Genomic DNA, 19,588 nt, shown 5'->3' on the forward strand with positions numbered 1-19,588 from the left:
TGCGCTCCTATACTCGGATTAACCTTGTTCCATCCCCAGGTTCGTGGGGATCTTCCCCATGAACCTTCCCCACAACACCAAATGCCTTCTGCATCCCATGACCTCCACTAAGAATTCCACAATTCAAAACTTTACAGAACACTTATAGCTTTCACCAGACAACTTCACTAGTGTCGCAGCATTTTGCGATGCTCAGCCCCTATGGCCAAAGCGGGCCCGTCAGAATACCAGAAGTCCAATTCTATGGCAGCGTACGTCGTGCGTGCGATTGCTGTAGAAGAAAAAAGATCCGATGCGATACCTCTCTACCATGCGGGAACTGCCGTACGAAATCGCTTACATGCACCTACTTGCATTCTCCAAAGATGAAGGGACGGGAGAAGAGCCAAGATAGTGCAGGGCTGGGTTCTATTTTCCAAAGCAATGGCGAGCCAGTCTACGAGGGGCAACAGAGATTACCAACCAGCAGCTCGTCACCAACGTCACTGGAGTATCAATTTGCGTGCTCTTTGGACAATTTGCAACCAAATTTACCGAGCAATATCTCTGTTGCAAGCCACAACGATGCAGCCTCCCTATCCGTCGGGTCGCCAGTATATCCCGAAACCTACGGTGCGCCGGGCCTAGTTGCACGGCCTGCTGCCTCTGAAGATTCTTACGATGGCTGGCCTGACAAAAAACCGCGTATCCAAGTGTCGATTGTAGATCTCTTACCGCTAATAGAGATGTACTTTGACCACCTTTTCCCGATAATGCCGGTCTTGGATCGAAACAAGTATCTCAATTCAAAAGTGCTCGAGGATCAGGTTGCTCTACCTCCAGGAGAGCATGCTTTACTAACTGCTGTTTCAGCACTGACAATAGTGCAGCTCAGTCTCCCAGGGCACTTTGTGCCGAATGATATTCCAACAATATCTGCTGGGATGTTAATCGAGGAGTGTTTACGGACGCGCCATAGATGCAATTACATTGAAAACCCAAATCTATCAACCGTTCTGACATCCTTCTTTTTATTTGGCTATTACGGAAACCTCGAAAAGCACAACCAAGCTCGACATTTTCTTCACGAAGCCATCTCGTTTGCTGAAGCAATTAAACTTGATGACGAAGTCTACTTATCCCAGCTGGAGACTAGACAGGAGCAGTGGTATCGAAGGACATTCTGGCTTTTGTTTATTACTGAAAGGTATATGCCAAGAATTGTTCACCGATCGGAGTTAACGGTTTTGTAGGGCATATGCTCTTCAGCAGCAGAACCGTATTAAAATCCAGACCTCATTAAACAAACTACCCGCAGTCTTTGGATCGGAAGAGCCGCAACTTCTATACGGATTCGTCAATCTTGTCAACTTATTTATCGTCATCGATAGCACGTTCCTATCTATGGTGAATAGTACGTCAAAAAGCGCCGACTTTTCTAAGACTTGGCTTGTTGAAGTTCTCCGCAAGCTGGCTGCGTCGTCCATAACATATGAAACCCTTGAAACGCACCAACTAGACATCTTGGTATCAAGACAATGGCTACAGATGCGTCTGTGGCAGCTCAGTGTGAAGCAGGGCCTACTCACTACGAACTCTACCGAGGAGCCTTTTAATTTACAATACCCGATTCTCCTTGCACGAGATGTCGTGAGAACTATCAGCTCGGTGAATCAGGAAACATTAGACTCTCACGGTATTGGAATGGTTAGTTGGCCGAAGAGCTCTTTCACCAGAACAACTACTTACATCTGTCTGGTATTATAGGAGCAAAAGCTGGCCGATATAGCCGCCTGTTTAACAGACGTGCTAAAATGTGCTGAAGGTGATATGTCGGAGCCATATCCGCAAGGTCGTGAATACCTTGTGGCTTTGTTTGAACAACTGTCGCGGATGAGGGGAGCCCAATCGCGTTACTTGCAGCCCTTACTAGAGAAGTCCCATGCCGTCACTTGCTAGGGATTCTCATTGCAAACGGATTTCGAATGAACTTGGAGGGATACGTGCAATAAGATGGCCAAGATGAAGAGCTGGCGAATAGCCGCATCGCTGGTGCCGCCATGGTGAAGATGCTTGGAAGGGACTCCAAAAAGGTATTTCTTCGTTTCTTTTGTGTCCACCACTCGTCCTTAAATTTAGTGTGTGGATACCTCAAGCTACAAATAAGTGTACAGTGATTAACCCGGGGTGCAATAGTTTAGAAAGTGGGCAAACGAGATTTGTCAACGAACTTTGTAAAACAGCGACGGAGGTTAAATGTTTGAAGTTACTACGGAACATACGGAACATACGCTCAAGAATAGACAACACTGAAGATCCTCTAATACTGTGCTGTATGTAGAGAGGAACTATAGTACATAGGCAGGCAACGTTACATACCGATTTGTAATGTCCAAAGGTTGAAAGGCGTAAGCTGCCAAGTCAACCGAACGAACCCATTAGATAAACAGGATACAAAGAATAAAGAACATATCATATCTCCTAATCAACAAATAGCGTACCGACAGGGAGGACCCTGAGCACGGCTGCGGTAGTGCTTACAAGGTTTGACAGCAACGCCATGCGGGGTAGCTCCGGTTGTTACCACCCCCGGAAATATTTCACTTCATTCTCACATCTCAATGGTCGACTCGCAAGCCATCGCAGCCACAATAATCATGTGTCCATAGGTAACATATATTACTGTCGCACAACCTTCTACATTCTGCTAGTCGCATAATGCGCCTCACCGTTGAACATGGATTAATGATGTCAGTATATGTCGCCCAGGGCGAGCCTTGTAGCCTTGTTCGCACAGCTTTTACTCATAAACAAACTTTCCCTCCGAGTCGGAGAGGAGGATTTTCGCTACGACCACACGAGTCCCCCATCCCCCCAAATAGTATATACAGTCCGAATACCAATTCTTTCCACCTCATCGTGTGCCTATTCTTCTAATTGCGCCAGCTAATAGTTGCACAATATGGCGGACCCCAACGGTGATCCCGAGATTAACAACGCGTAGGCAAACCCTCGTGATTACAAAACAGCTGAAACAACGAGCAAGGCTAACCATTACTTCTTCCCCACAGCCCAGCGACAGAATCTGTCGCAGATCCTACTCCTGATGCTACTACAGAGAAGCGCAAGGGCTCCGTTTTCGTAGATAAAAGCCTTGAAAAGGACAGTTTCGCAGCCCTGACCGAGAATGTCACCGGAGAGTCCGTTACTTATCCCCCTTCAGCCGTAGCCTCACTAAGTCCATTCACAGGATCAAAAATCCCCTCGTTGGCATCCCCAAGGAACAGTTAATCCAGGATGTTGAGGGCTTCGCTTCAGAGTTTGACCTCCGTGAAATGATACCGATGCTCATCAAAGGCGCCCTCGTCGCACAGAACCCAGCGGGCATTGATGAAATCACCGAGCTCGATGACGAAGATCGCCGAATTTTGCGCGAGGAAGTCACGCACAAGTGGAAGCATCCAAGAATCCTCTACCTAACCATCGTGCTGAACTCGATTGCCGCCGCCATTCAAGGATGGGATCAAACAGGTAGGCTAATCATCCGCGGCGCCGGGAGCTCAGCGGCTTACATTGATCACAGGATCCAATGGAGCCAATCTCACATTTTCGCCGGCGCTTGGGATTCCTGACACTGGAGAATTTTGTAAGGATCCTGCCAACGCGGCGACCTGTGACAAGAATTCTTGGATAGTGGGGTTCATAAACTCCGCCCCATACATTGCGATTTGCCTTTTGTACGTGTGAACCATGCCCATTAGCCTACATTTATTCTAACCCTCTCCATAGTGCAGCCTGGATATCCGACCCTATCAACCACATCCTCGGTCGTAGGGGAACAATCTTTCTTGCCGCCATCTTCAGTCTGCTCGCTCCGTTTGGCGAAGCCACCGTGCAGACATGGCCCCAACTTGTCGTATGCCGTATCCTTCTCGGGATTGGTATGGGACTGAAAGAAGTCACTGTTCCCGTCTATTCTGCAGAGATTGCACCAAGGACAATTCGTGGTGGTTTGGTCATGTCCTGGCAGGTCTGGACTGCGTTTGGCATCCTTCTCGGGACATGCGCAAACCTTGTCTTTGTCAACACAGGCAAACTTGTCTGGCGCCTTCAGTTTGGCTCGGCATTTGTTCCTGTTATCCCTCTCCTTATAGGCGTCTATTTCTGTCCTGAGTCTCCGCGTTGGCTTTTGAAGAAAGGTCAGGTAAGCAAGGCATACAGATCTCTTGTTCGTCTACGAAACTCGGAACTACAGGCGGCGAGGGATTTGTATTTTATTCACGCCCAACTCGTCTATGAGGATGCTCTATTGGAGAAGTCTGGACTATCGAAGAACAGCAACATGTTCACTCGATTCATCGAACTGTTCACCATCCCCCGTCTTCGTCGAGCCACCCTGGCTTCGGGAGTCGTTATGCTGGCGCAGCAAATGTGCGGAAGTAAGTGCAACACTGTTCGCCATCCGTGATGCCAAGCTAACAATTACGCAGTTAATATCATGTCATTTTACTCCTCCACCATCTTCCGCAATGCGGGCGCCTCCGACATCGTCGCGCTCCTCGCATCCTTCGGCTTCGGCCTCGTCAACTTTGTCTTCGCTTGGCCCGCCGTCTGGACAATCGACACCTTCGGCAGACGCGGTCTACTCCTATTCACCTTCCCAAATATGTCATGGACCCTTCTAGCCGCTGGCATGGCCTACTTCATCCCTCAAGATCAAACCGCCCATCTTGGCGTCGTCCTCTTCTTCGTCTACATATACGATGCGTTCTACTCTCCTGGCGAAGGCCCCGTCCCCTTCACCTACTCCGCCGAAGTCTTCCCCCTCTCACACAGAGAAATCGGTATGTCCTGGGCCGTGGCGACCAACAATTTCTGGGCCACCGTCGTCTCGCTCACTTTCCCGCGCCAGCTGCGCGCCTTCGGCACGCCTGGTGCATTCAGCTTCTACGCCGCTATGAACCTTGTGGCTCTCTTTTTAATCTTCTGCTTCATGCCCGAGACGAAGCAGCGCACGCTCGAGGAGCTGGATTACGTCTTTGCTGTGCCGACGAGTACGCATACCAAGTATCAGATGTTCACCGTGCTACCGTGGTGGTTCAAGAATATCCCAAATTTCCTGCGTAGGAGGGAGCCGACGCACTGCCCGGAGTTGTATAAGTTTGAGGATGACTCTTGGGCTAATGCCGAGGATTCTAAGGACTCAAAGGGATCGGGGCCGGAGACGGCGCCGCGTGAGAAGGATGAAGTGGAGGTACCGGTTTGAGGCCGAGATGAGAGTGGGTGGAGGTGATGTCTATTGAGTTGGGTTTTAGAGTTGGGAGATGAGATGCGGGTAGCTGATATAATTTGAGGGGGTGCTGATGCTTTTTTTTTGTCCTTTTTTTTCCAAGTCGAGTTTTGATATCCTGTCACTATCTCGTAGCTAATTACTCCCAAGATATCCTATTTGAACGACGTTTTGCTTTTTGGCATGGGACATTGCACAATTCCAGATCCTCTCTACTTCAATTCTGATGACGTTAATTTGATAACCAATGGACGTCAATCAAATGCTTTCACTACATCGGTTAAGGCTCAGCAAAACTGGGATTTTATAAGCCTAAAACCTAGCGACAACGCAATAACATATAGCTAGCAAAGTTCAATCCGTCCAACAGTGAAAAAACCAGTCCACCACCCCCAATTCGATCCCTCTCAACTCTGGAAATAAAATCCAAGCATCAAATTCCATCCCTCGCAGCTATCATAGTCGTCTCGTATGCATCCAGCGCCTCGCAAACACTCGGTAGTAGTGTATCTATGCCATAGTCGAGGATATTCTCCACTGCGCACGCAACGGCCCTCAGCCCCTCCACACTGTCCATAAAGTGCCTCGCAATCCTTTCGACGCGGAAGCTACACGGCTCGTCTTGTCCTAGGATGCCCTCTACCCAGTGTACGTTTATCTGCGCGTACGCCTGGTCGATCGTGATGGAGAAGAAGCGCAGCGCGCTCGCGTCAACTGCTGTCACGCCATAGGCTCGCCGCATCAGCTCAAGCTGTCCGTTTAGGGCAATGGCGCCGGCGCCAGCAACTTGGTTTGTGGCCACGTAGTGCGTGCCTTTATTTGCCTGCGACTTAAACTCTATGGCCAGGAATGGGAAACGCGCATCCTGGTTTGGCATTACGTAGCTGTGCCTAGATTCGTCAACCAGATGCATCATCATTGCTTTTTGGCGCGTAGTGAAGGCCGGTCTGGAAAATCCGAAGACAAAGTCTGGTTTGGGTCTTGGGAGAGAAAGAAGTGATGCCACATCAGCGAGTTCGGGTAAAAGGGGTATGGGATTGCACGGTGCCACAACCGACTATAACACCTTACAAACCTCTCATCAAGAATCCGCTCTGTAGCGGGAACGACCGTTGATGCTAACTCTTTAATAGCATACTCATTTTGAGTTTGAATCCTGCGTATTGTCCGTATAAGATCCTGAAAAGCTGCATTGTCCATCTTGGGGGTTTCTCTAGGCCGTTCTATCATCTCAGTCGCTCGCTGTATCCGTTCAATTGGAAGTTCTCCGTACTCGATATGAATATTGCGGTAACTCAGGGAATCGCGATAATCTAAATCATTCTCGTCTGCGGCGACTATTGCAGAGCTTCTCGTCGACGCGCTAGGAGCACTGACACTATAATTATCACCGTATGAGGAGCACTCGTCAGGGTGTACTATTTCCGTAGAAGCTTCTGAGGATCGCAGAGATCGACTGGACCCGCTTAGCCAACCTTGAATTCCTTTCTTTTTGCTAGTTTGCTGAGTTGCTGTAAAATGATAAGAACATGAACGGTGCTGACAGTAGACAAATAGGTAAACAGCGCAAGGGATGGATATATAGGGAACTGAGAACATGTCTCCCTCTTGGGGATCAGCTCCTGCTGCAGCTCATCATTGTTTTGGTCTTTGTCCTTCCCTTGGTCTTGGAATCTTGTTTCCGGATTGCCTACGGACAGTTAGTGGCTGTGAGGACCATGACAGAGTGGAGGGTCTCACATAGGCTGCCACCTCCTCTATTATTTTCATTTTTGTTATCCATGTTGATACATTGATCAGTAATTGTCGGGCCAGTTAGTCAGATGAAGTCTGAAGTGGTAAAAGGGTTGTGTTGTATTGTTTTGTATTGTAAGATTATTAAAAGTCAAACAGAACTGACGAGACAACTCGATGGGGTTTTATCACAGAAATACGGTCTTTGTTTGCCGGATACCTGACCAAAACATCTCGGTTATGTGCGTTACATTACACTGGTTGTCATTGGTCTATGTTAGAATGTTCAATGCACATGCTCTTTGTTTATGGTTGCCGTCTTGCCCCCATTAGTAGCACAACTTACTCGTGCCTCCCAGATGTCCGAAGGCGGACTGTACAAACAAGCCGGTGACTAGTTCTAGCAATTTAACCTGACAGATGTATTTCTAAGCAAATAACATGCTAATTATAGCCCTTTGTAATTGGAAGCCTTTGTTATATATACAGTTGCTGTAACCACTGTTGTCATCCGCAGTCCCTCTTCAAACTTTTGGGTGGCATGTTTTGAGAGACATGAGAAGTTTTGTTAAGTCCTTTATATTCTTTGATAATTAGTAGCAAGGTATTCGGTATCCTCTTGTGGCTTCATTAATTTGGAACGGCACAATCGATGAGAGAAATACTAAGCTATCCGATTTGAGCCACATATTGCTTCCTTTAGTAAAGTAACCTGGCATATTTCTGTGTCCACTACGGAAATGGTTCTAAATCTTTAGTTCTAGGTGGCATATTGCTACGAGCCCATAGGTATGGGCTCGTAGCAATATGCCACCTAGAGCCAACTCCATGATAAACGAGAGTAGGTAGCTGAGTGAATTTAAATGAAGGGCGGTATAACTCGTAATAAATCTCGCCTACTGATCATATTCACAGGCAGCGTGGAAGTGAATTATTATACAACACTCTGTTACCTTAGCTTATTCTTTCAACCCCAACCTCTCAGCGTGACAACAACTACAACATCATCCCGATTGGATTCCAACATGGGTAGCAGCACTCAGACTGGTGCAGCTCCTGCGTCTCGCGGTTCCAAAAACCGTAAACGTCCCCGCGAGGTCAAAGATGAGATCAATAACGAGATAAAGGATGAAGATGAAGATTCCAGCGCCCTCCCCACTCACTGTCACCGTCGTCGTCGCCATCGCAACTCTCGTTCTCGCACTCCCTCTCCATCTCCAAGTCTCGGAGGAAACGAAAACACGCCCGAGGAGGAAGATATCTCTCCGGATGACCTCCCCGCCAACCTCGACCGACACGCATGCCTGCGCTGTGTCAAATTTCTTGCTTCCGAACCAGCCTTCGAGTGTGAATTTCCTGCGCGCTCGATAAAGTGCACTCGCTGCACCCGTCTCAACAGCAAGTGCGAGCCAGTGAGTACCCTGTACCCTCTATTTATTGTTCTGTATTGTTCTGAAGGGTAACCCTCCGGTGTGGTAGATCCCCGCCTTCGCCGATGCAGAAGCGCGTCGCATTCTAAGCCTGCAGACCAAATACGAACATTCGCCCCCCTGCGAGGTAGGGAATCTGCGTGACCGCGTGGTGGCTGCTGCTGAGGCTTTTTCGGTCTCGGTCCGCATGGAGGCACAGCGCCGCCCGAAAACTCTGATGGAAATCAACCTTGCGATTTTGCGTAGCCAAGAGGAGATTGTTGTGCTTCTTCGCGGAATTAAGGTCAGTGTCTATCTCTTCTTTCCTCGTTGGGCCGTCACTGACGTTTGGCAGGCAGAGTTGACTGCCCAGGGTCGGGAAGAGAAAAGGAAGGGGAAGGGAAAGGGGAGAGATTAGGTTGGGGTATTCTGCCGCTGGTCTTGTGTCGTAGCACTTGCTTTTTCGTGCCGGCTCTTGCCATTTGTGTTGCCTGCGGGCGTGGGCTTTCGCCCTTGGGCTGGGTTATTAACTACATTGTTTATGGACGGAAGAGATAATGCTGACGAGGAAGGATTTCCCCAAGACCTCCGGCTGATGTGTAACTTGCAATCCCAGCCATCGCATATGCGCCACCGTGATAACATCGCTTCCATCCCCGTTGACAAACACGGCCTTACCCCAAACATATCCCCCCTTCAGTCCACCCCACCACCACCGCAGCAACTATATCTTCTCCACTTTTGACCCTTAGGACCCTTGGCATCTTGGCCGACGATGTTCCCCAACAGTCAGGTCATACGGCCTTCACTTAAGTCTTCCTTGATTTGGAACGGCGCGATTGATGTGAGAAAGGGAAATACTCTGAGCTCAGCCCATAGTTGACATACGACGTCGTCGAACTTCCGGATGAAGCTAGTCCATACTATATTTGTTAACGATGCCCAACTGCCGCAGTGGCGCACCACCTTAAATTCAGGGTAGCCGAGTGCTGAGTATCTGACAGATGCAAACAGAACAAATTATCGTTCTAACTCCAGTAGGTACACACCGAGGCAAAGGCGCGGCTCGTGCTATCAGCACTAACAAGCTTCCTGTTGTGGAATTTAAAGATTCTGACGAGTGAATCCCCCGCAAAACAACCGGAGACGATCCATTTGAGGAAAGAGCTCTGGTCTAAACGCTTGGCGGGGTTCTCTTGGCGACTACAGTGGTCACAACGGACTTGCCTCACTCACCCAACAACCCCGTGCCTGCCAAGCAGCCTCGCGCACGCGATCTGGCGTTGTAACGTCCCTCCTGCCTTTATGCGATTAGGTTATCAGTTCTGGGCATGGTGGGTGCGGTGACGGAGCCAGTAAGTGCATCTCGTTCTGTCAGCTGTGAGTATGGATCGCCGGCCCTACGGCCTCGTTTTTGCTTCGGCGTCCGTACGTGCATCTCTTTCGTAGATTGCAATGAATGATCATCGCATCTACCGCCGGGTTTTGCTTAGGTCGATGACCCTACATAGCCGTCAGGATGTGCTGGGGATGGGGCTATAGTTCCGTAGTGTTATGGGCAATGGGTATATAAGGCTGGGAAGTCAGGCCATTGCCCGCCATCTCTCTACTCCCATATCCACGAGACGTTGCTTGCTTTGTTCCGATCCTCAAGATACCCCGCCATCATGAAGCTCTCTATCATTGCAGCTCTGGGTGTCGCCACCTTGGTCACCAGCAGGAGCATCAAGACCGCCAACCATGTGGCCATGGAGCGGTTGATGGACATGAAGGTGTCGTCCCGTGAGAAGCTCCGCAACGACGGGTACTTCGCGGCTGGGAAGTGGAAGTCCACCAAGAAGGTGCAGGCCTGTACCAATGGCAAGGCTGGCGAGTACAGTTGTAACGGCGTGGACCTACAGGCCTTTGCGAGCCACGAAGACTTGGGAAGCAAGACGAAGGAAGGCAATGATATCTGGGGTATGTCTTTTGACTAAGTTGGGCTTTACGGGTAGCTGACTGAAATACTATCTAGGCTGGACATCAGACGATGGCCGTGAGTTTGCTGCCGTTGGGCAGACCGACGGAACCGCCTTTGTGGAGGTCACCAAGGATGGCCAGATCAAGTACTTGGGCAGACTCCCCACCCAGACAGCGAATAGCATTTGGCGTGACATGAAGGTCGTTGATGGATATGTCTACATTGGATCTGAAGCTCCAGGGCACGGCCTGCAAGTCTTTGACCTTCGTAAAGTATATCAGCCCTGGGAACGAGTTGACGGTATAATATTCTAACGGCACTACTAGCTTCTAACGGTCACCAAGCCGACAGTCTTTGATATCAAGAAGGATCTCACGGCGTGGTTCCAGGGCTTCGGCAGCTCCCACAACATCGTTTCGCACGAGGAGGCCAACATGATCTACGCTGTCGGTACTGGACGTAACACGTCATGCAAGGGTGGCCTCTTCATGGTCGATGTCTCAGACCCTGCGAACCCCACATCGCCCGGCTGCGCGAGCGAAGACGGATACGTGCATGATGGTGAGCCCTTAACCCCCCACGCAAAGCCCAGTCTAACTCTCCCAGCTCAATGCGTCATCTACAAGGGCCCAGACTCCCAGTACAATGGAAAGGAGGTTTGCTTCAACTACAACGAAGACACCCTCACCATCGTGGACGTGACCGACAAGTCCGCCCCTAAGCAGATCTCTAAGACTCCATACTCGGGCTCCTCCTACACCCACCAGGGCTGGATCATCGATCCAGAGAACATGGCGTACCTCCTCCTCGACGACGAGCTCGATGAGATGGACAAGACCGGTGCGGCCGCAAACGGCCACACCACGACGTACATCTTCGACGTCAGCACCCTCGCCAAGCCAGCCTACAAGGGACTTTACCAGTCGCCAGTCAAGTCTATCGACCACAACCAGTACATTATCGATGGTCTGTCTTACCAATCTAACTACGGCTCCGGACTGCGCATCGTCGATGTTAGTTCCGTTACTCAGGACCCTACCGGCAAGGGATTCAAGGAGGTGGGCTTCTTTGATTGCCACCCTGAGGATGATGCGGTTGGTGGTGAAGTCGAGTTCTTTGGCTCGTGGAGCGTGTACCCATACTTCAAGAGCGGATATATCCTGTTGAACAGCATTGAGAGGGGTCTGTACTCGCTGAAGCGCAGTGCATAAATTAGGCTATGTAGGTTTGGGGTGTTGTGGAGGTTATGAGGAAGGGGTGAGCTATGTTTGTTTACATATTGGAAAAAGGCCCTGTCTATGAATATCTACGATATATGATTGAATATACAATTACTTCATGTATTATAGTGGACTACATTTATGCAGACTTCATGTGTCTTCACGTGATCCAACAGCGAGTTTGTGTTTCATGCTGGAGCCTGGAGTTGTTGGTTGGTTGTTGGTTGCGGGTAAGAGCATCTCAGCTTTATACTGCCAGTCTGCTAAATAATCTCATCAGTTAGCAATGTCCAAGTCCACCGCAAACCAGCCCGAGCCCTTCATCGTCCTCCCAACATCCACACACACACACACCCTCATCCTCCTCCACGGCCTCGGCAACAACGGCCAAAAGTTCGGCACCAAGCTCCTCTCAACAGGCATCTCCTCCAAAGGACTTACATTCACCTCCGCCTTCCCCGGCACAAAATTCATCTTCCCCAACGCCCGCAAACGGCGCTCGAGCGCCTTCCGCCGCGCAGTGATAAACCAATGGTTCGATATCGCTTCTGTAGCGGACCCGTCACATCGCAGGGATACGCAGGTGCAGGGCTTGGTGGAGTCGGCGGAGCATGTACGGTCTATTATTGCGGAGGAGCTGGAGACGATTCCAAGGGGGAATATTGTGCTGGGGGGGTTGAGTCAGGGGTGTGCGATGTCGATGGCTGCTCTTCTGAGTCTGGAGTTTCCGTTAGGTGGGTATTTTGGGATGAGTGGGTGGTTGCCGTTTAGGGAGGATATTGAGGATGTTGTGGCGCCGGTTAAGGAGGAAGATAATCCTTTCGCTGATGATGAGGCAGATGGGGAGGTGATAGAGCCGCCGCTTATGGCGGTCGGTTTGGTGAGGGATATCTTGTCGCTGGATACTGCGACGCCGAGTAAAGAGAGGACGAGCTTGACAACGCCGGTTCTCTTGTGCCATGGGGAAGATGATGAGAAGGTGAAGTGCAAGCTAGGAGAGGAGGCTGTCCAGTGCCTCTCCTCACTTGGTATGCAGGTGACTTGGAAATGCTATGCGGGGTTGGGGCATTGGTATAAGATTCCAGATGAGATTGACGATATATTTGAATTTCTTGAAGCAATACTATAATTAAATCCGTGGAATACATATGAGAGCCTTACGTGCTTGGCAGATTACATCACTTGTATACCACACAACCCGATTTTATAGCTGCATTTATAGAGTTACTATTATCCATGGACATTAGAAATGTGTTACTCTAGTACATGAAGATGTTTCTGCATTTTGATTTCTTCTCTTATATTCTCTTCTAGGCTAGGCTGGTATGGGAGATACCCCTCCACGAGCCCAATTTAACCGCTCAAGGTTGCTGGATTCAGTATCTCTATTGAGCATCGTCGAAGTCTCGCCCATAGCCATTTAAATATGGACGAAGCCCAAATGTTAGGGAATTGATTAAACCCCGTATAATCACCTACTAACATTTGTCGAAAATCTCTAGTAATCGCGGCTCTGACTCCAGCGCGTCTTTCGACTCCCTCGAATTCCCCGAACTTGTTAAGCCAAATGAACGCATCGTCAAATTGAACCAAGAAGTTCTTGAAATCCTCCAGGCTGCGCTTAAGCTTAATCCTGAGATGAACCTACTTGCAATCTTCCCAGAGGACTATAGCCAGCGCAGACAGGGCAAGCTTGCTGCATCTACAGCAAGCGGCGCAGAGTACAAAATAAAAAAGTTGCCACCTCCTCCACCTATCCGACCCCAACCCCCTTTAGGTTCTCGGGACTTCTGTGCCGATGCTATCGCATTGTCGAAAACTGCGATAGTTATACACCCGCTGTCTGACGAAGCGATAGCATTTTTGTCTAATTTTCTAGAACCACTTGAGTCCTCCCAAGTACTACTAGACTCTTCAGATAGCCTTATGAAGGCTATAAAGCGGATGCTCGCCCAGCCGGATAAATTGTGGGAAGATCCTATAAGAGGCGTTGTGCTTAAATGCAATGACGATCTTCCTGTCAAAGTCGTTCGAGGCTACAATGATCACACAGAATACACATCGATGCAATACCTAGCTAAACATGCACCTGATATACCCGCCCCAAAGCCACATGGGTTTATAAAGTTAGGCAGGATCCATGTCATTTTTATGACTCTTATACCGTCTATAACTTTAGAGAAGGTGTGGGACAACCTTACAGACAGAAATAAGACATCGATCCAACACGAGCTAAACGAAATATTTCTCAAGCTCCGCAAACTGAAAAAGAACAGCGCACAACGACTCGGTGGTTTGGATGGGGAGGGCGTGAAGAATGATTTCATGTTTGGACATCGAAGTAGCGAGGTTATGACGACAGCCGCTGAGTTCGAAGACTTTCAATTCTCAGCATGTCCCCGAGCAAGCAAAGCATGGGTCACCTTCCTCCGCAGCTTCCTGCCTGTCCAATCCGAGGATTGCGTCTTCACTCATGGCGACGTGTGGATGGCTAATATCATGGTTAAGCTCGACGACAGCAGCAGCAATTACACTCTATCCGGCTTGATTGACTGGGAAAACAGCGGCTTCTACCCAGAAAGTCAGGAATCGATTTGGATGCTATCTGGGCTAACGAGATACACCGAAACTGACTGGTATAAACATGTACCCCCATGTGTCTCCCCGAAAAGATATACGGTCCATTGGCTTGTCCACCGGCTTTGGAGCCACACAGTAGACAGCACATAATTGATTTGAGCGTTATGGGGGTCGTCGAAGAACGAAGCGTTTCTCTGATTATTCTAGTCTACAACTATAGGGGTATGGCCGTTCGTAAAAATGACGAATTCTAAGCTAACGAAAAAATGACATTGAAATATATGAAACCCGACGACGCTCAATCCGTCACAAACGCTAAATTTGAATCCGAGATGGTATATAAAAAAAAATATGATAAATACAACTTCCTAAACCCTATTTGCTTGCTCCTCCCCTTCCTATGTGGCAGACCTACTATTGCAGAACTGACAACGAGCATGCGCAAAATGCCAGTCTCGTACTTTCTTCGCCTCACTCCTTCGGGCTGCATCCTGCTCGCCTAATGGCAACAGCCCAATCTTCTCTTCTGTATTCTTCGACCGACGATGAAGCTCATTATGCCAATTACTCTCATGCTGCTCCCTTACATCAACAGCTGGCTTCCGCTTAGTTAGAAAGTTTCGGAAAGAGAAACCTTCAGAAATGTAGATCTTGAACTCGAATTGCTGCTGACGTTTCCCGAATTGTCGACTCCATTTCGTAGGGGGGATGTCGAGCAGCTCTGGCCACTTGTTGAAGGCATCTCTATCATCGAGGAATTTCTGGCCGAAGACTACCTCGCATGGCAAGTGTTTGACGACATGAAAAATCGTGTATAAATCATCATCCCCGTCTCTATGTGATGGGTCTGCACTCCCGTGACCATCAGGTTCGAGCGGCTCGTCGGTTGCAGGTGCGTGTGGTGATTGTTCAGGAAGATCCGACTCTGGCTCACGCCAATCCAAGGTAAGATTCGAGACGTAGACCTGCCCAAGAGTCTCTATCTTTTTGTTATTACCAAGCAATATCGTGGTCCTAGCCTCTATGCGCGCATCAATCCGAAACCCTTCCCTCGCTGCGCATTCTAGGGACATGAGGTTAAGATCTGATCCAGTGTCGGCTACAGCCTCTAGTTTTCGCCCATCAATTGTGCATCGTATCCTGCTTCGGGGGGATCCAATCCACAGCAGTGACGGGATGTTGCTTATCTCAGCCGGGCAGTTCTCAAGCAGGTGTCTATACTTGGTGAGAATCTCGGCCTCCTTTAAGAACTTCATTCCCATAACCAGAGGGACCGGGCAGTCCTCTAGGACATAAAACCGACGTTTCTTCTGCCAAAGAGGGCTGCCTGGGAGCCCAACGGTTTCTAACACCCGTCCGATTGACCACACAATATCTCCATTTCCAACTTCGAATCGCTTTATGTCTTTGGTTTTTCGGCGAATACGGAATCCGTGCTCAACAGCGCAAGCTTTCGAAATGATGTTCTTTTCCGATCCAGAATCGGGACAGGTGAGATGATCTTGGCCATTGATTCGGACTCGGAGAACCTTTCGTCTGTTCTCACGTGGTTTTGCATTTAGTGAGAATATACAGGGGTTCTCTCGATGTCGAAGGCCAACCGCCCCCTTGTGCTTGCTACCCCTTGGGCGTCCTTGACCTGTTAGACCTGCATATATCTCTTTTCCTTCTGTAACGAGTAGCCCCTGAGAAATAGGCATAATATCAAGCTGCGAGATACGTCTAGGCGGCTCTATCGGTTTACCTCGCTCGGTCCTAATAGAACTCTCACTATACGCCTTAGGGCTTCCGATCAGAGCGTGCTGGTGCTTGCTTAGAACGTCAGAGGCAAGCTTAGCGTGCTCAGCCGGAATGTCGGTTTGGTCGCTGCTAGCTTCACGGATCTTGTTTTTATTCCTGTTAAACAGGTTAGAGATGCCGCTATAGAAGCCGGCGCGAGGGCCGTAGCTGATCGCGACATCGATTTTGCAGCTGTCATCGTCACGGGTACTGTCTCGGTAGTTGCTATTGTGACTAGTATCGTCTCTGTAGTTGCTTGGCAAGTTGGAAGAGTCGCAGAGGTAGCTGTGGAGAGGGATATGGTTGTGCGTGACTTCGACGTGCGGCAGCCGCTGCCGCCACGGAAGACCGGCGGCGACCTTGAGGGGCTCGCCCGCAATATCAGCTTGGTGACGTGCGGAGCTAGGGAGATCATCTTCGTTGTTGATCAAGGGGTCGTGCAAGCTAGAGGAGTTATGGAGGTTGTCTTCGTGATTGGTTACCGAGTCGAAAGAGTCGGTGTAATGGCTAGCGGGATGGGCCGATGGTAATTCGAGGTGTATCTCGCCATCGTCTTGGTCGTAAGGGGAGGAGAGGGATTCGTTGGGCTCAGGGACGAGGTCTTGGATTCGTGAGCTAACCACGGGGCCCGGCGGGTTGGAGGAAGCGAAGACAGACTCGCTAGGCGCAAGCTTGCCATTCACATGGTCGACAGGATTCGTGCTTTTGACCTTCCTGTACAATATAATGTCAGTCTTCGACCTCGTCCATTATCTGAATTAACATCCGAGGTAGCAAGCGCCAACTTAATAGCTCTTGCTAATGCCAGGGGGAGCTATGGAAGGAGATATCAAATATACATACGCCGCTCTATAGCATACGTCCTCGTAGGCTTCCCTGTATCTCAAGAGTTTATCACTACTCGTAGGAAACCACCGGCTGTGGTTCTCTAAACAATGCTTCCATAGACTCTCTCGCGACGCATAATCCCCACAGTCGGGGTCATCAAAACAGTGTATGCAACTAAATGTGCCTTTGTGTCTCCGATTAACATAATCCAAGTGCTCTTTGAGGATGTGAGACTGTGTGTCCGCCTCACTCATCTTTTATAGCATGCATAGGCGTAAACAGGTCGTGGGACGGAAACATTAAGTTTGTAGAAACACAACAAAATGACAAGATCGATAGTCGAAAAGAGTTTTGACGTAACATACGGCCAATAGTATTGGACTCGAGTTGTCGGGCACAAGTATAGCTTTATGTTAAGGCGCAGCCGTCTTGGTTGGGCTGCAAGATGTGGCGTATCTAGCAAGGCTGCATGAGGTAGCACAGATGAACTTCCATTTTCTCCATCACCATCTTCAAAGTCTCCCACCTCTCTCTTGCGGACCCAAACCCCGTTTCCGATGTAAAGCAGCAAATGAATCAAGGCTATGAGCTGCCGCCCGCGAAACCCCTAAATGGCTTCCCTCGAGTAGCCCACAAACTCGCCTCGGACCCCGATAGAACGACTACGATATTCCGGCGCTTCGATCGGCTGTCAGCGAGGAATCTAATACTCCTCGAGGCGGAAGTGGCAGAGCTAGAGGCGCGGCAAGATCGATTCGATGAGGAGGATAAAATATCAACGTCGGAAGAAGTGCGGAGCTGTCATACTGAGTGGAGTACGTTTGAGCGTCTGGCAACGGAGAGAGATGCGGATGGGAACCCTACGAATCTGGGACAGGCTACGAAACTCGAACTTGCGTTGAAAATCAGGTCGAAAATAAAAGAGTATCATAAGCGCTCGTTCAATATCTAGGCGCAGATTCAAAGTTAACTCCGAGGAAATAGATGAAGCGCTCGCTGTCCACCAGACGCTGTTGAATTCTAAGCCGCCAGCTGCGACGACTATAAAGGGCATGAGAGAATGGTTCTTAGACACGCATAATGGGAAACAGTACGGTGCGCCGCAGCTTTGGGGGGCTAGTGAGAAGAGATTCGATGATCCGTATGATCTCGTCGCTCTGCGCGTGCCAGCGGATCAAGACCGGCTCTCCGAGTTTATCTTAAACTATTTCGGCGGCTTCTTTCCGGTTCGTCCCTTCCTTTCGTAACACTCCTTCCACTTCTCCTACCTTCTAACGTTCCTTCCCCCCTTTCCCCTTCCCCTAACAACCCCCGACCCATCGAAAACCACAACAGATATACAGAACCAAAACTAACACTAACACCTACCCCCTAGGCAACATCAACAGACCCCCACTCCTCCTACATCCGCGAATCCACCCTCGCCAAAACCATCGCCATCATCTCCTCCATCCTCTCCGCCATCCTCCTCTTCGGCTCCATCGCCTCCCTCTACTTCGTGCACAACGGCCTCGCCCTCCTCGGCATGTTGGGGGGCTGGACAGTCCTCTTCGCCGTCTGCGTCGGCTGGTTGACGAATGCGCGAAGGGACCAGGTCTTTGCGGCGACGGCGGCGTATTGTGCCGTGCTTGTGGTTTTCGTTAGTGGGACGCTTGGAGGAGCGGCGGGAGGACAGGTGGTGGTGGGGGAGGGGGGGTGGAATTGTACGAGGGGAGGGTAGGGAGGGGGAGGTAGAGATGGGTTAGGAGTGTTGTTGTGAGTGTTACGAATGTTCTTAATTGTTTAGAAATTTATTAGAAATTTAGCCTCCGAGTAACTAGAACGTATGAATGCTCTGAGGCTAAGCTGGTGGGATTGGCTCCGTCGCCCCAACCATAGGTATCAGTTCCCAGCTTTGCACAATCCCTTTTCAGACCCTCAACCGGCAGATTTAAGTGATAGATATCACGCACGAGTATTATAAACATTCGCCCCTTCCTCCTGAAACCCTCTCATCTCCTCCTCCCCCGTCTAATCACACTATCATACAACCCCATCCCACCGCGTCACCAACGATACGATATAAAACACGTGATATGGGGCTGTGCAAGACATCAGGGGACGGAGTGTAACCCATCTCGGAATACAGGGAGAGGAGTCGTCAAGTACGAGTACACGTACAATAACAATGACGAGGCCCTTCGATGCGCTGTTCTATTGACGACAACACTTTCCCTTCACCGGTGAACTCAGCGTCACAAAAATAATCACCCTCCCCCAAACCAAGCGTCGCGCGCGCCTGTAAATGCATGCAGTAAGCAGCGAAGGAACGGCGCTTGCTTCCCAACAACTCACCTCGACGACACTCGCCAGCGGCTACCAGGTCGTCGTCAGGGCCGCGTTGAAACAGATATGAAGCAATCACGTGAGACCCGTAATCGGCGCAGCAGTGGGTGGTGGTACGCAAGTGCCTCTCTCCACTCGAATTCAAGAGTTTTTGTTCTAGGGAGGAAACAGGATGGTGCTGAAAGCGGACACGAGCAGCGGCGGCGACGGCGGCGAGGTTTCTATTCTTGTCCCAGTCGTGGAGGGAAAGAGGGAAAGAGGGAAGAAAGGGAGGGGACACGGCTAGTGGAGGAGAGAGGTATTAGGTAGGTAGAATATGGTTGATTGTACACTAGGTTGTTCTGGAAAGGGACTTGTGTAGTACATACTTTAGTGTATGAGCGGATCCCTCAACGGTTCGTGCTTTCTTCTGTCTCGGGGGTCTGGAATTGGCTGGGAGCAGCAGATCGCAGTTGAGGGGAAGTTTTGGAAAAAAGGGGGAATG

The 19,588-nt window shown here is 49.7% G+C and overlaps 10 protein-coding genes across 10 annotated transcripts; 7 read left to right on the plus strand and 3 right to left on the minus strand.

The window, feature by feature from the left end:
- The first annotated feature begins 90 nt into the window (after positions 1-90).
- On the plus strand, positions 91-2,490 carry VE01_02883 (uncharacterized protein). The gene is made up of 4 exons (XM_018272387.2): positions 91-1,186; positions 1,233-1,686; positions 1,747-2,072; positions 2,176-2,490. Exons 1-3 carry the CDS (start codon positions 189-191, stop codon positions 1,936-1,938), a joined length of 1,644 nt encoding a protein of 547 aa, XP_018133203.2. The 5' UTR covers positions 91-188; the 3' UTR covers positions 1,939-2,072; positions 2,176-2,490.
- Positions 2,491-2,910: 420 nt separating this feature from the next.
- On the plus strand, positions 2,911-5,570 carry VE01_02884 (uncharacterized protein). Its single transcript, XM_059463488.1, has 6 exons — positions 2,911-2,979; positions 3,051-3,179; positions 3,230-3,510; positions 3,563-3,716; positions 3,769-4,418; positions 4,470-5,570. Exons 1-6 carry the CDS (start codon positions 2,942-2,944, stop codon positions 5,243-5,245), a joined length of 2,028 nt encoding a protein of 675 aa, XP_059319948.1. The 5' UTR covers positions 2,911-2,941; the 3' UTR covers positions 5,246-5,570.
- An 86-nt stretch (positions 5,571-5,656) lies between these two features.
- Positions 5,657-6,423, minus strand: VE01_02885 (uncharacterized protein). Its single transcript, XM_018272389.2, has one exon. It carries the CDS (start codon positions 6,186-6,188, stop codon positions 5,703-5,705), a length of 486 nt encoding a protein of 161 aa, XP_018133201.2. The 5' UTR covers positions 6,189-6,423; the 3' UTR covers positions 5,657-5,702.
- A 168-nt stretch (positions 6,424-6,591) lies between these two features.
- On the minus strand, positions 6,592-7,059 carry VE01_02886 (uncharacterized protein). Its single transcript, XM_018272390.2, has 2 exons — positions 7,010-7,059; positions 6,592-6,959 (listed from the first exon to the last, which is right to left on the minus strand). Exons 1-2 carry the CDS (start codon positions 7,050-7,052, stop codon positions 6,736-6,738), a joined length of 267 nt encoding a protein of 88 aa, XP_018133200.1. The 5' UTR covers positions 7,053-7,059; the 3' UTR covers positions 6,592-6,735.
- A 969-nt stretch (positions 7,060-8,028) lies between these two features.
- VE01_02887 (uncharacterized protein) lies at positions 8,029-8,830 on the plus strand (the record flags this gene model as incomplete). Its single annotated transcript, XM_018272391.1, has 3 exons — positions 8,029-8,415; positions 8,483-8,716; positions 8,768-8,830. The coding sequence occupies 3 exons, from the start codon at positions 8,029-8,031 to the stop codon at positions 8,828-8,830; spliced, it is 684 nt and encodes a 227-aa protein (XP_018133199.1).
- A 479-nt stretch (positions 8,831-9,309) lies between these two features.
- On the plus strand, positions 9,310-11,773 carry VE01_02888 (uncharacterized protein). Its single transcript, XM_018272392.2, has 4 exons — positions 9,310-10,371; positions 10,427-10,644; positions 10,699-10,933; positions 10,979-11,773. The coding sequence occupies exons 1-4, from the start codon at positions 10,080-10,082 to the stop codon at positions 11,581-11,583; spliced, it is 1,350 nt and encodes a 449-aa protein (XP_018133198.1). The 5' UTR covers positions 9,310-10,079; the 3' UTR covers positions 11,584-11,773.
- A 59-nt stretch (positions 11,774-11,832) lies between these two features.
- VE01_02889 (uncharacterized protein) lies at positions 11,833-12,828 on the plus strand. The gene has a single exon (XM_018272393.2). It carries the CDS (start codon positions 11,879-11,881, stop codon positions 12,719-12,721), a length of 843 nt encoding a protein of 280 aa, XP_018133197.1. The 5' UTR covers positions 11,833-11,878; the 3' UTR covers positions 12,722-12,828.
- A 190-nt stretch (positions 12,829-13,018) lies between these two features.
- VE01_02890 (uncharacterized protein) lies at positions 13,019-14,394 on the plus strand (the record flags this gene model as incomplete). The annotated part of the gene is made up of 2 exons (XM_018272394.2): positions 13,019-13,035; positions 13,095-14,394. The coding sequence occupies 2 exons, from the start codon at positions 13,019-13,021 to the stop codon at positions 14,320-14,322; spliced, it is 1,245 nt and encodes a 414-aa protein (XP_018133321.1). The 3' UTR covers positions 14,323-14,394.
- On the minus strand, positions 14,361-17,516 carry VE01_02891 (uncharacterized protein). The gene is made up of 2 exons (XM_018272395.2): positions 16,795-17,516; positions 14,361-16,665 (listed from the first exon to the last, which is right to left on the minus strand). Exons 1-2 carry the CDS (start codon positions 17,031-17,033, stop codon positions 14,571-14,573), a joined length of 2,334 nt encoding a protein of 777 aa, XP_018133322.1. The 5' UTR covers positions 17,034-17,516; the 3' UTR covers positions 14,361-14,570.
- VE01_02892 (uncharacterized protein) lies at positions 17,351-18,499 on the plus strand (the record flags this gene model as incomplete). The annotated part of the gene is made up of 3 exons (XM_018272396.1): positions 17,351-17,676; positions 17,732-18,005; positions 18,155-18,499. The coding sequence occupies 3 exons, from the start codon at positions 17,351-17,353 to the stop codon at positions 18,497-18,499; spliced, it is 945 nt and encodes a 314-aa protein (XP_018133323.1).
- Positions 18,500-19,588: the final 1,089 nt, after the last annotated feature.

This window comes from Pseudogymnoascus verrucosus (genome assembly GCF_001662655.1).
Source record: "Pseudogymnoascus verrucosus strain UAMH 10579 unplaced genomic scaffold scaffold_7, whole genome shotgun sequence".
Classification (NCBI taxonomy): Eukaryota; Fungi; Ascomycota; class Leotiomycetes; order Thelebolales; family Thelebolaceae; genus Pseudogymnoascus; species Pseudogymnoascus verrucosus.